This window comes from Diaphorina citri, unplaced genomic scaffold, assembly GCF_000475195.1.
Source record: "Diaphorina citri unplaced genomic scaffold, Diaci psyllid genome assembly version 1.1 scaffold184, whole genome shotgun sequence".
Taxonomy (NCBI): Eukaryota; Metazoa; Arthropoda; class Insecta; order Hemiptera; family Psyllidae; genus Diaphorina; species Diaphorina citri.
The window spans coordinates 222,594-238,375 of NW_007377621.1; the positions used below are offsets into that span (position 1 = coordinate 222,594).

Below are 15,782 nucleotides of genomic sequence, written 5' to 3' on the forward strand. Positions count from 1 at the left end.
TAAAAGCCAAGGGGGAAAAAAAAAAGGAAAAAAAAAAAAAAAAAAAAAAAAAAAAAAAAAAATAGAAAAAAAGTACCTGTAAAAGTGTACGATTACCATATGAACCTCTACCTTATAATATCCCTATCATTTATCATAGGCACTTGTTGGTATAATTACAGACTTTCTGTCCGATTTAAAAGTTATAAACCAGGGCTGCACACACATCATGCCAAAACTTTACCGGCATGCATAAACATTTTGTTATTGGAGGACCATAACTCACACGGCTCCCATAAATCCAATCACGATAAATTTCATTATTGTAGCGTTTGTGCTTTCTCGTGGCATTGGACGAGTTAAGGTATGGTGGTCCTGGTAGGTATCTTCTGTTTGAAGTATTTCCTCTTTTAAAAGTTAAATTTGAATTTTTCTTGATTATCTTTACTTATGTGACCATATCCCTCCTTATTGGTTATCTTACCTTTATGTGACCAGTGACCATATCCCTCGTCTTCTGTTTATACAAACTTTACTTATGTATCTAGGTATATTTTCTTTATTTATTTATCTGCCTCGTCCACGCAGTATGCCTAATTACTGTAATTACTAATAATGACTATGGTACAGAAATGAGCAGACTTTTGATTGAAGGTCGTGAAGGATTTGATTACCTAAGCTTGTGAAACTTGACTTGAGTTAGAAATAGAGGCTATTTCTTGAATTTATTACCAATGAAAGCTTAATAAACGTTACTTATGTATCTAGGTATATTTTCTTTCTTTATTTATCTGCCTCGTCCAGGCAGTATGCCTAATTACTAATAATGACTATACTATGGTACAGAAATGAGCAGACTTTTGATTGAAGGTCATGAAGGATTTGATTACCTAAGCTTGTGAAACTTGACCAAACATTACTTATGTATCTAGGTATATTTTCTTTCTTTATTTATCTGCTTCGTCCAGGCAGTATGCCGAATTACTGTAATTACCAATAATGACTATACTATGGTACAGAAATGAGCAGACTTTTGATTGAAGGTCATGAAGGATTTGATTACCTAAGCTTGTGAAACTTGACTTGAGTTAGAAATAGAGGCTATTTCTTGAATTTATTACCAATGAAAGCTTAAAATTTTGTGCAGTTCCTCGATTTCTTGTACAAGCGTCTTTTGAATTTATGCACAGCTTTAATTTCAGTCCATTATTTCCTCAAAAGACCCAGCATTACGACTAGACAATGATTTGCGATCCATACGTATGTACGGCGATTATAAATTTCGATTTATACATTCAGAAATATGACCATTGTTTTACCAACGTACCGCCCAAATTGCATGTTGGGATATGAATAATAAGGAATTTCGCAACAGCTGCATAAAAAAAACTCGGGTTGTCATAGACGTCTGTGTAGTAAAAATTTATGACCTGGAAATTTTCAATGGTAATAAGACACCGAAACCAAGTGCCAAGTGGACCCAAAAAATCAGCGCCTGTCCTGAGTAAATATCTGCATGCTAACACTAATTAGAAATTGGACACCAAACGTGTTTCTTGTGTAAATTGTTGGTTTATTAAAATACCAACTTGACTCGTGGTAATTAATCTTAAGCAGATTGTTTCTGGAATAATGTTTCATCTTTCATTCGAAGTTATTGCTGTTTTATGGGGTGGCACTTGGTTGTGCAGTGTGCACTTCTTGTTAGAGCGATATTCAGTAATTATTAGCTAATTATGACCACCCTATTAATTATTTATTAATTAAACTCAAAGCGGTACCTATAAAGTCCCTTAATTGGTAAAGGAATTGGATACCAAAGATCCAATTCCTTTGGATTACCAACACAATTTTATCGAAGCGCATAAATATTAAATTTTAAAAATTAGTCTTTAGTTCTTTGTTTTAATTGGGTAGGTATTTCGTAAAAATTAAAAAGTGGTTCGTTTTTAATGGGAAAAAGTTCATTGAATTGAAAAAAAAAAGTATTATCAAAATTAAACTGTCTCTATTTGGAAGTATTCCATGTCCAGGTCTAAGTAAGTAAGTACCCCCACAAAAACACAAATGTGAAAAAAAGGCCAAGTTCCTATCCAAAAATGTCGTCCTATAAAAGTGGTGAGATCAGAAAATTAAGGCCAAGTCTGCATTCCCAGTTTTTCGTGTCTGCTGAAAATGCTGAATCTCAATTCCTTCAACCTTCTCTCAATTTCAACTTGGCTATGTTTTTCCTTAGAGGTTTCACATTCAATTATTTATTTGAGTCAGTCAGTCTTAAAATAAGCGATTTTCTAGGCCCTTTTTCTACCCCTTCCTTAAAAGCTAGAACTTCGGAATTTTGCAGGCATAATAAGCAAGTATAGCTTAACATATGGTCCAAATTTCGTAACAATACGTGCGTAATTAACGGAGTTATGAGAGGGGTAAAAATGGCTCGAAATGTTTCGTGTAAATGTACACACTGGCGTGCTGAGGCCGGAACTTGGACTGGCGCACTGTCGTGCGCCTAGATTCAATTTCATATACGTTTGATGATTTTATTTCAGTCTTAAAATAAGCGATTTTCTAGGCCCTTTTTCTGCCCCTTCCTTAAAAGCTAGAACTTGGGAATTTTGCAGGCATAATAAGCAAGTATAGCTTAACATATGGTCCAAATTTCGTAACAATACGTGCGTAATTAACGGAGTTATGAGAGTGGTAAAAATGGCTCCAAATGTTTCGTGTAAATATACACACTGGCGTGCTGAGGCCGGAACTTGGACTGGCGCACTGTCGTGCGCCTAGATTCAATTTCATATACGTTTGATGATTTTATTTTTCATCTTAGACAAATATGATGTCCCTTCAGTATTTTGCATTGGTTTCCTTTTGTTTTATTCCAGGTTGATGCTCCCTGCACATCTCTGTCCTTTTCCCAGAATGGAGAATATCTAGTAACATCCCACGTTGACTACCTAGGCCTCTTCTTGTGGGCAAACAAAACCCTCTTCTCCCATATCTCTCTGCGTCCTATCTATGACACCAGTAACATTCCTAGCATAGAACTTCCTCACTCAAAACCATCAACTGACAACACTGCTGAAGACTTTTTATACTTATCATCTAGATACTCTTAGAAAACGACGGTTTGAAGAGCTGAAGACAACTCACACATGATTGAAAGTATCTCTGAGGTAGTTTTTATTTTACTCTTCAATATTTGAGGAAGGAAGACTCTTTGGTTAAAACATTGTAAACTACCTACCTTGGCAGTTACAGGTTACAGCTCTTTCTATCAAACCTAAAAAAAAAAAAAAAATGGAATTGCAATAGTCAGAAATGGTCTGCGGAAAAGTTAAAGGGAAATGACGACTTGATCACCTGCTCTCGTGTCAAATTAGATTGTAAGCAAGTAGGTAGGAGGTACTCAAGTACTCATGTTAGCAAACGAGAGGAATTCAGTTTTTATCATAAGCAGGTACGCGGGTCTTCAGGCTATCTTCAAGTTTTTTCTCTTTCTTTCTTTTAAAAGAACAGCAGAAACATTGGTGTTTTATTATTACTTTTATTGCGGTCTTAGGATTTCAAGTTCATCAGTGAACTTTTAAAAGAACAGCAGAAACATTGGTGTTTTATTATTACTTTTATTGCGGTCTTAGGATTTCAAGTTCATCAGTGAAGGGAGCCCATCACTGAGAACAAAGGGGTGAATCTGGGAAAATTCTTTGCTCGAATTTTCTTAAAAGTTTACTCTACTTTCTCAGTTCTTTCAGCTAAGTCGATACTGAACACCATTGTGTTAAGAAATAGAAGAGAATTACCTTCTGAAGAAGATATTGATGTGATTATGATGATGCTAAGGAATCAGGAATATTGTGTTACGCGTATCAGCTCTGCGAACATGACAAGAATCTTATTACCGACCAAAGTAGAGTCAAATGTCTCCGTTATCTTACGATCATTGTCTATTTGTTCTGGTTATTTTCTTTGATCATCTCCTTTCCTGATGAATATATCATGCCTACACGCTAGGCTAATTGTACAATCAGCTGTTGTTTTGTTGAGGACAAGTTGTAGCTCCCATTTTAGCTTTCATTTAAAAGGCAAGTAGGATATTGGATCCTTCAGGTATTATCCATGGAGATTGGAGATTTCTTTCCCACATTTGATTTTGGATTATGAGATTTTAAAGTTCAAAGTCTGGCCCCTTTATTGTGCTGAGATTTCGTAAGGTTAACAAGTCACGATCTTCTTTCTTTTAAAAGAACAGCAGAAAAATTGGTGTTTTATTATTACTTTTATTGCGGTCTTAGGATTTCAAGTTCATCAGTGAATTTGAATAACTCTATTTTTAGTTTGTTCAATTGTATTCAAAGATTTAACTTTGAACTACCTAACCAGGACAAGGGACAAGGGTGTGAAACCAGAAAGTCCTGAAATGGAAAATGGTCCCATTTAACAAGCGCCTGGAATCATACTAAAGTATGCAATGTGCCTTTGTTCAATTGTATTCAAAGATTTAACTTTGAACTACCTAACCAGGACAAGGGTGTGAAACCAGAAAGTCCTGAAATGGAAAATGGTCCCATTTAACAAGCGCCTGGAATCATACTAAAGTATGCAATGTGCTGAACTCAATGAATGGTTTCATAATATTACTTTTTTGTAGGTGCATAGCTGCATAGTTGGACTTGCAGTTTGATTTGTCAGGACTGACCAACCAAGACCAAGCAACGAATGTCAATCTGAATAAATTCAACAATTTGACCGCGTTTGCCCGCCTCCTGTCTAGTGTACAGAATGACAACTATGAGCCTGTTATTGTACCTAACCCTAACCTAACACTGGTCACTGCTCATTTGTGCGTTTAACCTAACCCTAACCTAACACTGGTCACTGCTCATAGGTGCATAGCTGCATAGTTACCTCTAGAGTAGGTACTTACATTAGGGGATTTTTACTTGGTCTCAACTCTCAACCAAAACTTGATTTTTTTTTTCTGGTAAAGCTTGGTTCACTTTAGTTGACTTTGTCCCAATTCTAAACGAAATGGAATGAACGTAAGAGCTTCATCAAATCTGGTAAAGCTTGGTTCACTTTAGTTGACTTTGTCCCAATTCTAAACGAAATGGAATGAACGTAAGAGCTTCATCAAATGGAACTGGAAAAACCTGTTGAATTAAGTGGAAACTTCTTCTTATTGAATCCAAGTACAAAATAAATATGAATATTTTATGAATAGGTACGAGTAGTTAACGTGTTTCTGGTAAATATTAGTTCCAATCAACAAGAAATTTGTTCTTTTTGAAGGGGGTGAAAGGGTGGGTGTCTGGTTTCTATACCTGTTATTGAGAAGTTAAAACAGATGGGACCTTCTGCTATTCGCCAGGAGATTCTGCTCTTCTCTCCTAGTGATAATCCTGCCAATCATCACCTTATGATTCACTACTTGAAGCTAGTCAACTTTATGTTTCTCAGTAATCGAGACTTTGAACTGGCTCAAGCCTATCTGGCAATATTTATCAAGATATACACGGACTATTTATCAAGCAATGTTGAATGTGTAGCTCTCATACAAGATGTACGCAATAATCAAGTGCAAGGTTGGAATACTTTGAAGAAGAAAATTTTGTACTCATTGAGTATCATCGATTTCAAGAAGAAATAGATCACTATATCTTGTTGCAGGTACCTAAAGTTCATTACCACTAATGGTAAGTTTTGGATCTGGTAACACAAGGTTCCCACGTTCCCAGCAGCAGTGTAGTGTTAGGTACATTCCATCTATAGTTATCAACCCTACCTGATCCATGTGAGCATAAAGTGAAGAATATTTTGTCAAACACTGTTTGAATGTGTCTTGTTTACAGTTGACCTATGACCTATGACTCAAGGCCTTTCTGGAATTGAATATTTTTTTAATCTTTCACTTTCATCAAGAATGCATGGGCAGACTCCAAAATTATGGTAATATCATAAAAAAAAATCTGGTGTGAACATCACACGACTTTCTATTACATTTGCGGAATACGTATTTTTAAAAAAAATATAATAATAATGAAAAATTTTCTAAGTCCCGAGCCTGAGCCGCCTACGGCGGCCAATTTTTGACCAAAAATTTCCTATCTTAAAATACTCCCCATGTAATGAGGGATGATTAAAACGTGTCCAAAAATTGAACTTTTTTTTTAAAAATTAGAAAAAAAGGCACATAAAAAGAATATTTATTTTGTTTAATTCAGCATTTGTATTATCTACTCTAATTACCTACTTTTTATGGAAGCTTTTTTCTAAGTCCAAAATCGACCGCCTACGGCGGCCAATTTTCGACCAAAAATTTCCTATCTTAAAATACTCCCCTCTCTATATTAGATTAAATATTAATCTAAACAAACAAAAGAATGTTGGCTGATGATTAAGTAGAATGTAGATAATTATTTATGAAATTTTACACAAGGATGAAGTGTACATATTTACAAATAAAATTCTTATTTCTGTTATTTTTACAGTAATGCATTTCTTTCTTAAAAAGAAAAACTCAAAGGTAGGAGATGTGAAATTGTAGTCCGAATGACCTGACTTCTATCAGACTTCACGATGAGCACTTGGATATCACAGGCAGGACTAGAGAACTCTGCTATTACTTGACGGCAACTACCACATGGACTGACGAACTTATTACTATCGGGAAGTATCGCACTGACGGCAATGCGTTTGAATTTGGTTTGACCCTCGCTTATAGCTTTGGATATTGCGGTTTTCTCCGCGCATATAGTCATTCCATAGGAAGCGTTTTCCACATTACATCCAGTGAAGATTGTATCGTCTTGACACAAGAGAGCTGCACCTACTTGGAGTTTACTGTATGGGCAGTAAGCGTTGTCCCTGGCTTGTATACTCAAATTGGCGAGATTTTGCTCAATAGGATCTGAAAAAATAATATGCGTTAGTCTGATTACTTAACTGCCACCTGCTTTTGGCACCTAACTGATGTTGATGATCATGATGAAGTACAAAATCTTTAACCTAAATTTAAGTGTCATAGTCAAAAGTGATGTGGAATATTTTTTACCAGCTATAAAGAGTCTTGATACTCTTGATCATTGCTACAGCCTTATCTTCACAAGATAGCCAACAAGTGGACAAGATATTACTAAAACAGTGAATAAAAAATAGTAAAACGAATGTGTAATTTGAACTAGGAGTCAGCGCGAATGATTTCTAATAAAAAAAAAAGAGAGAGATCATTGACTTACCTAGGGCTGAAAATTCCATTATGTCGTGTCCAACCATTGTGTTTTGTAAAAGTCACAGAACTAGGGAGTTATAACTGAAAATAATAAAGAAGCTAATAATAGAAGGTAAAAAAAAAAGAGAGAGATCATTGACTTACCTAGGGCTGAAAATTCTATTATGTCGTGTCCAACCATTGTGTTTTGTAAAAGTCACAGAACTAGGGAGTTATAACTGAAAATAATAAAGAAGCTAATAATAGAAGTGGGAGCCAAGCAGAAGGTATGTTTATACACTCGGTTTGAATAATAACGAGCTTTGTTTGATAAAAAAAACTTGTTTAATTAGTTATTTCCTGGTATACAGTATAACATGAAAGTCCTAACAAAAGACCGCCTTCCAATAGGTAGGTATAGCCATACACACACAATCAACGACCATCAATTATGTGTAGATACAGATTAATTAAAGTCGTGTGACGTTCACACCAGATTTTTTTTTCCCCTTATAATATTATGATCTCTTTATATGATAATATGTTTGTTTTGAACAATTTGTCTAATGTTGCAAAACGTTCTCTGGGTTCTTCATAACTCCTAAACGGTTTATTGATTTTGATTGCACAAGAAAATAAAAGTAAACAAATAATAATAAAGCCTTAGAAAAGAAAGTACATTTAATGTTTTTTATTACCTATACTTCTCCGTTTCCACAAATCAGCTGCTGACACTACCAGGTGTAGTTGTACTCGCTAATGCCTCCTGTAGTGGAGAGAGAAATTTTTTGACTTCAGCTGCCACATCAGATTGTCCGGGAAGAAAATGACCTCCAGGGTGAACAATCTTGTGTCTGTTTGACTCATTGAACAAGCCAAATAATGATTCACTCCTTTCTGTAAAAAAAGTATTACTTTTAAGTCTCAATAGCAGAGATCTGTACATTGACGATTTTCATGTCTCAAATGATCATCTGTCCAGAGAACAACTTTGCATAATGTTGGTAAACTCCCGAGATCATTTAAGTACTTTTTTTTATTATTTTTTACTATTATTATTATTATTTACCTTTGACTATAATCTTATCAGACTCGCCCCAAATATGGAGTGAAGGGATATCTATTGAAGACTGTCCAGAGTAATAATCGTTGTAAGCAGGGCAGTGACTTTTAAACCCAGACACAAAGATTACAAACTTGAAATCACCATGAAACACTGAAAACAAGAAACAATTAAATAATCTTTATCTCTTGTACCTAATACCACCACTTGTACCTAATATCTTTATCTCTTGTACCTAATACCACCACTTTAATCATTCTCATGAAGCTGAGTGCACCTCAAGCTTCAGGCACAGAGTAAAAATAAAAATAAAAAAATCTATTGATGGGAGTCTCATACTGTTGGACAATAAACTCAGGAGCCTCAGAACTTCTAGATGTTGGGAATGAAACTTAGGAGAAATCTAAAGCTTTAGGTACTTACAGTTCTTGGATTTAAGGCAACATATTAACCCCAACAGTTCTGCTCCCTGAGAGAAGCCTAATATTCCATCAAATGGACCTTTTGATCTGATCACCTCCTCAATAAAAGGAAAACTTTCATTGAATCCTGTTACTATATTTTCTGAGTATCTGTCATCTAGAGGATGAAACCAACTTCTTTGTTCTGAAAGCAAATATAAAGTGCTGTGTTTATAATGCATGCAAATTATTATTATTATGAATTATTATTTTCTTTACAGGTAATTTTATGAGTGACAAGACTTAAATTCAATCAGAAAATCTATTTCCAAAGGGATGATAAGTTTTCTTCTTTTAGGCTCATTGAGCATTTGACTTCTGGAGGGGGAAAATATTAAAGATCAAATTGAGTTAATTATTGGGCGGATCCCAATCCAATCTGAATGTAGGTAAATGTGTAAAATTAATTATACATAATTTATAGAAAACCCAGCTAGAAACTACTTGTTACCTCCAGTTGGAGCAAGATCCTCCAAACTTGATATGTTTGGGTTTTCTATAACATATGGAGCATCAATATATGTCAGTTCTGCCAGACTTTTCAATCTTTTTCTCATAGAACCTGTTTTATTCCTGAATGTCAGATTGTTTTGACCTAAACCATGCAAACAGAGGATCTAGAAAAAAAGGCACATAAAAAGAATATTTATTTTGTTTAATTCAGCATTTGTATTATCTACTCTAATTACCTACTTTTTATGGAAGCTGCACAAAAAAAAAGAATATTTATTTTGTTTAATTCAGCATTTGTATTATCTACTCTAATTACCTACTTTTTATGGAAGCTCTTACCATTTGAAATTAGAAAATAAATTAAAAGCGAGGGAACAATTTCACGTGTGACATGAAGCCTACCACAAATCACTTTTCGGAGGTTTCATGTCTCACATGAGTCCTACCGTATTTGAAAAAAAAATGTTTTCTTTACATCTGACTGTAACAACAACGCTTAAGGTTCATGTAGGACATGAAATTGGTAGGTAAGTACCCTAGTAATTCAAATCAAAATATTTGCTATAGTAATTAGGTACAAACTACATTCAGCCCATGTACTAAGATCTTTGTCTACTACACCAAAAGGCACAAAATAAGTACCTAGGTACAAAATTTGATTGATATTAAATCAAATGTTATCAGAGGCACTTGAAGTAGGTAAGAGCCAACTAATCTCTATCACTGTTAAAGGTACTAAGATCTTTGTCTAATGCACCAAAAGGCACAAAATAAGTAGGTACAAAATTTGATTGATATTAAATCAAATGTTATCAGAGGCACTTGAAGTAGGTAAGAGCCAACTAATCTCTATCACTGTTAAATCAGGTTTTTTTTCCTTCCGAGAGGTCTGATAGCTGGGAGCTGTAACAATAGATGTTGTCTTATCACAGGGTTGTATCCAGGATTTTGCCAAGCGTGGAAACTTCTTCTTATTGAATCCAAGTACAAAATATGAATATCTTATGAATAGGTACGAGTAGGTAACGTGTTTCTGGTAAATATTAGTTCCAATCAACAAGAAATTTGTTCTTTTTGAAGGGGGTGAAAGGGTGGGTGTCTGGTTTCTATATCAAATTCCTTTCTGTTATAAACTGTAATGTATAATACAGCCGAGCCCATACACAATTTAGGTTCTTTAGGTACCATTGCACCCCTAATTCCACCCTCGAGAATGTGTCTATTATAAATATTTATAATATCTTCCAGCACGTTATTCTTTCAACCTGCTGTATTACGCGTGGTTTCATTTTTTACTTTCCATGATTTAATCGTAAGATGAGGTGCAGGCTGCCCGAGGTAGAAAAATTCCATGGCAGCATTTTAAACAGGGACGTTTTTAGAGAGGGGACTCGAAAGATATAACCATTTATTGAAATGAGAACAAGATTTGAGGATATTTTTTTGACCGACAATTCTCAACCCTTGGTAAAAGGACACAATAAAGTTTCCTTTTCTAACTACATAATTCATTATACGAAACCTATATTGAACATTGAACTGTTATACCTATATGAAATTATGCTCAAAAAAGTTCAAAAAAACAATCGAAAATTTAGCTTTAATCTTAAAATTAATTTTGTCAAGTTACTTTCTACCTTAAAAATGTGATTGACTTTGATTTCTCGGTTCACGATCACGCCTTAAATCGACCCTGATTTCACCCAAGGACATTTGAGCGTAGCGTGTGTCTGACAATATTTAGATGATTGTTAACCTAGAAGATATTTGGTTACACATCACATGCTATTGAATGGGGGTGCAATCAGCGTTATAAGCATTTTAAAACCAAAATTCAGAAAGAAAAGGGCATACCTAACCGAAGAAAGATTTCCGATCTTAGCATTTTTTTAACACAAAAAATTCCATTCCCCCATTTTGGCCTCAGTGTCAGACGTTAGTCAACCATTTATGCATACATAGGCAACTATTACAAGACCAACTTAGCTCTAGGCAAATATAACACATAGCCATGGGCAGATAGTAAAAAAAAAATGGTATGTCCTGCCTGAAACACGACTAAATGACAGGAAGGTGATAGCTTTGTGCGTCTAATGTTTGTTTTATTTAATTACTTTTTTTTTTTATCATTCTTTGTAGTTTTCCTCTGAATGCTTGTATGCATAAACTATCAAGTCCATTTACCTCGATGTTTTCTAATGGGAAGAGGAAATTCTCATGCTAATGCCTATCATAGTCATACATCCTGCGACCTCACACAACATGAACAATACCAGAACACAATGTTGTAGACAAAACATATAAAATAGAACAAAGTGAGACTCATTTTGACGTACTCAATAACAAAGCAATTTCCATATGCTAGGATGTGAAATGGGAGATAAAAGTAGTAATAATTCATAGTATTACCTTCAAAGACCCATTTCGCAATTATTAGCTACTATTTTTATTACCTAGATCTATATAGATTTATCATTAGTAGAAGTGCCAAAAATAGCAAACATTTTAGTACCTAGATATAGGATGACATGAGAGGGTGATTCATTGTTCAAACAGCACATCCACTAACGAATTAGAGGATGTGCCATTTGCACCGATCTCGATTTATTACCTTCAAAGACCCTTTTCGCAATTATTAGATCTATAGATTTATCATTAGTAGAAGTGCCAAAAATAGCAAACATTTTAGTACCTATATAGGATGACATGAGAGGGTGATTCATTGTTCAAACAGCACATCCACTAACGAATTAGAGGATGTGCCATTTGCACCGATCTCGATTACAAAGGGAGTTTTTAGTGGATGCGCCATAAAATACCAAATTTTCCAAAGAGTAATCTTTTACTTGGGACGTATGGGTGTGTGCTGCTGAAGTGTCCCTCTACATCAGATTCAAAATTGGAAATTTGGAATCCCAGAATATCTACTCTCTGTTTGTTCGATCACTAATCAAAATAACATTCAAACGCACCTGATACGTGCATAGATTGCCTCGCATCAGTTTACCTGGGAGACCATCTCAGGTTACGTTATGGAACTTACCTGATAGCGTCTAGTTGACCAATACCAAATTTTCCAAAGAGGAATCTTTTACTTGGAACGTATGGGTGTGTGCTGCTGAAGTGTCCCTCTACATCAGATTCAAAATTGGACATTTGGAATCCCAGAATATCTACTCTCTGTTTGTTCGATCACTAATCAAAATAACATTCAAACGCACCTGACACGTGCATAGATTGCCTCGCATCAGTTTACCTGGGAGACCATCTCAGGTTACGTTATGGAACTTACCTGATAGCGTCTAGTTGACCAATTAAACCAAAATCTCTAAACCAAGGCATTCCAGCTCTTATGCCAGCTAGAATCAGGGCCTTACACAGCCTAGCCGGGCCCCAATGGCCGCATGACTGATTTGAATAATGGGCTCCTCTGTCTCTCTCTCTCTTTAAGAGATTTGATGGATGGAACTGTAACTGCTAAGCTCTTATCGTCCCGAAAGCGAAGAGAGAAGGAAGACAGGATAGGAGAAAGTTGCTTACCAAGCAGACGCTCTACCCTCCAAGCCAAGCTTTTTTTTTGTGGAGGACTACCTACTAATTTCAGGCCATTTGAGGATCTTGCGTTCGGGGTAAATGGGACCTTACTGGATGAACTTGAATAAATGGTACATTCAAATTTCAAAATAAGATCACTATTTTTTAGAGATTTTTACAATTTCATGTCCGCGAGCCACATGAAAATTGCAGAAAAAGGTTGGAAAGTTGCAGCAAAAGGAAATTCAAGCAAAAGGAAATTTAAGCCCCAGGAAAACTATTTACGAGTAGACATGTGCTCATGTCCTCGTCGATCGACGGCCGGTCGACTATGTTTGGAAACACCTTAATACCTATTGATCGTGTAAGGACAATATTACTGGCCGTGTGAAGGCAGACGGATCTAAAACTGCTGCAGGAATGTGGATAGAAATTAATCAAGAATGTAAATAATAACACGGTCCTGTGGTAACACCAAACCATGGACAACACAGACATATGTGGTTGGTAGCATAAAATCAAGAATGTAAATAATAACACGGTCCTGTGGTAACACCAAACCATGGACAACACAGACATATGTGGTAGCATAGCGTGTGGCGTTAGTAACACACGTGTTGGCGTGGGCAGCATGACTGAATGCTCTGAATACTGGAATATTACTTTTTATTATCATACCTGCCTGGACCGAATAAAATATTCATAATAATTTTATTATTATTCACGAGACTTAATATTCCGAAAGAGGTTTCAGTGTTTAATACGTAGGTACTCTATTAAAATCTGAGTTTCATTCAGTTTTGTACGGAAAAACAGACTCTTCAGTTTGTCTGCAGTTTTGTGACTTCTGAAGGTACACCTGTTGAAACTATTATGAAGATGGTGGGTATGCACTTAGGTATTAGGTGACTATTAATTAACGAAAATTATTACATGTCAGTGGCAGATAAACTGAGAACAAATGCCTTAAGAGATTTCTTAGGTACTTAATGGAGGCTTTTCCATCAAAAAGAAAGAAATCTGGAGGGAGGTCATGTGCTTAAACGAGTATTTACTCGTATGTACCTAGTATGTATTTACTAGATCTTTTGTAAATGTAGAAACCTTCTTTAAGTACGAACAGAGGTAAGTAATTAACATGAGACGGTCATACCTTAGAATCCTTAGATAGCTGGTGTTTCAGCTGTGTCGGTATAAGCAGGTACATTCTGTACTGATTTAAAAACAAAACCTAGTTAAATTAGGACATTCTAAATTAATGATCTCACCTTTTCTCAACTCCTTTGAACTGATTACGCACCTCTTTGACGCTGAGTTATACCTATCCTTATTTCTTACCCTAGTCTAACCCAACCAGCTTAACCTACCTTTGGGTAATCGGAAAAGATTACCAAATCTACATTTTGGTAAGAAACACAAACATGGAGAAATTAAAAACAATAAAATTGATTGAACACGGATACGATGCAGAACAAGAAAATCAAAGTGTTTGTAGGTAGGTATTTCTATACCATTGCATTCTAGGTATCTACTAGTGAGTATACCATACGTGTGAACTTGAACTTATATCCTATTTTATGGATACAGAAATTTTCATATTTTTCTAAACAGAGGACCCCACAGTAGTCAGTCGTACGACCTCCCCTACTGACGGATATTTTGGGAATTAGGACACGAGGTCAAACACAAAACCTTGATATAGGCGGACAGAGTGACTGTCAATCTAAAGTTTCGTCTTACCCTATTTTATGGATACAGAAATTTTCATATTTTTCTAAACAGAGGACCCCACAGTAGTCAGTCGTACGACCTCCACTACTGACGGATATTTTGGGAATTAGGACACGAGGTCAAACACAAAACCTTGATATAGGCGGACAGAGTGACTGTCAAATTTACAGGTCAAAGTGTTTGTAGGTAGGTATTTCTATACCATTGCATTCTAGGTATCTACTAGTGAGTATACCATACGTGTGAACTTATATAGATCTACATATAATACTGTCCTATTTGTCAGTTTGTGTAATAAAAGGGTACTTATGGATATGGCCTTGGTATTCATCAGAATTTTTAGGCGTGAAGCTTTTGTTTCGGCTCACTTTGAATTTGGTTATTCGTAATCACCTATGTGTGTTATTCATTTTGCTAAAAATTGATTTGTCAATGATCGAAGGCACGAAAATATGTAGGATGAAACGAAAACATTTGGATAATATTGTTCAGATTTTTCTCCATATTGCTTTAGTTAGTTGAAGGATCAGACCACAGCACAGTACAGTCGTCAAGTTGTTTCAATCCCCAGCACTCTAGAAATGAATATCCCCACATCGGCACTCTACAAATGAATGGACATTATTGATTCAATTGCCGGAGATTCTAACTGAGTCTCAAACAAGGAAGTTCATTAATTATATTGACATGGGGTAAAGCATTAGCGCTCCATAGACCCTACGATTCGGCTTGTGTCTCTCAACAATTTATTTAATCAAATGGTCACTTCTACAAATGAATGGACATTATTGATTCAATTGCCGGAGATTCTAACTGAGTCTCAAACAAGGAAGTTCATTAATTAGGTATATTGACATGGGGTAAAGCATTAGCGCTCCATAGACCCTACGATTCGGCTTGTGTCTCTCAACAATTTATTTAATCAAATGGTCACTTCCGCCGATCCAGTCACAGAATGTGCTCCTAATTTGGATGATTGTTTTGAGAATGATTTATTTATGGGCTCAGCAGGATTATGTCCACTAATCCGATCCAGTCACAGAATGTGCTCCTAATTTGGATGATTGTTTTGAGAATGATTTATTTATGGGCTCAGCAGGATTATGTCCACTAATCCGGGGATGGGCGGTAGTCTGGACTAGGGATGAGATCATTAGAACTCATTGAATGGGATGTTTTCACCACTTAAGCTAACATTACATTACTCACAACTAGGAGTGGTAGGTAAGTCTCTCTATTGAAGAACTGTCTAAAGCGGAAGAAAAACTCTGGTCTTAATAAATAGAACTTCAATACATATATAAAAAAAAACTTTGTGAAGGTAAGTCCATATTATAATAAGCAGCTACTGCAG

General features: G+C 35.6%; 2 protein-coding genes across 3 annotated transcripts; both read right to left on the reverse strand.

Moving 5' to 3' along the window:
- Positions 1-6,482: 6,482 nt before the first annotated feature.
- On the reverse strand, positions 6,483-7,062 carry LOC103505605 (cytidine deaminase-like). Its single transcript, XM_026820901.1, has 2 exons — positions 7,035-7,062; positions 6,483-6,886 (listed from the first exon to the last, which is right to left on the reverse strand). Exons 1-2 carry the CDS (start codon positions 7,060-7,062, stop codon positions 6,483-6,485), a joined length of 432 nt encoding a protein of 143 aa, XP_026676702.1.
- Positions 6,751-9,327, reverse strand: LOC103505611 (esterase CG5412). 2 transcript variants are annotated; one of them, XM_026820917.1, is made up of 6 exons: positions 9,162-9,327; positions 8,673-8,855; positions 8,256-8,402; positions 7,885-8,083; positions 7,215-7,288; positions 6,751-6,886 (listed from the first exon to the last, which is right to left on the reverse strand). In XM_026820917.1, the coding sequence occupies exons 1-4, from the start codon at positions 9,265-9,267 to the stop codon at positions 7,908-7,910; spliced, it is 612 nt and encodes a 203-aa protein (XP_026676718.1). In that variant the 5' UTR covers positions 9,268-9,327; the 3' UTR covers positions 6,751-6,886; positions 7,215-7,288; positions 7,885-7,907. The 2 variants fall into 2 exon arrangements, with proteins under 2 accessions (XP_026676718.1, XP_026676717.1); XM_026820916.1 differs by lacking the exon at positions 7,215-7,288 and adding an exon at positions 7,352-7,425 and having other exon boundaries at positions 6,843-6,886.
- Between the last annotated feature and the right edge of the window lie 6,455 nt (positions 9,328-15,782).

Bases quoted from the DNA above. Each gene is read 5' to 3' on its own strand.
- LOC103505605 (XM_026820901.1), bottom strand. From the start codon at position 7,062: ATGATCAAGAGTATCAAGACTCTTTATA. The intron at 6,887-7,034 runs GCTGGTAAAAAA...TTATTTTTTCAG, and splicing joins GAGTATCAAGACTCTTTATA to ATCCTATTGAGCAAAATCTC.
- LOC103505611 (XM_026820917.1), bottom strand. From the start codon at position 9,267: ATGAGAAAAAGATTGAAAAGTCTGGCAGAACTGACATATATTGATGCT. The intron at 8,403-8,672 runs GTAAGTACCTAA...TCTTGTTTTCAG, and splicing joins TTGCCTTAAATCCAAGAACT to TGTTTCATGGTGATTTCAAG. The intron at 8,084-8,255 runs GTAAATAATAAT...CTTTTTTTACAG, and splicing joins TGATAAGATTATAGTCAAAG to AAAGGAGTGAATCATTATTT.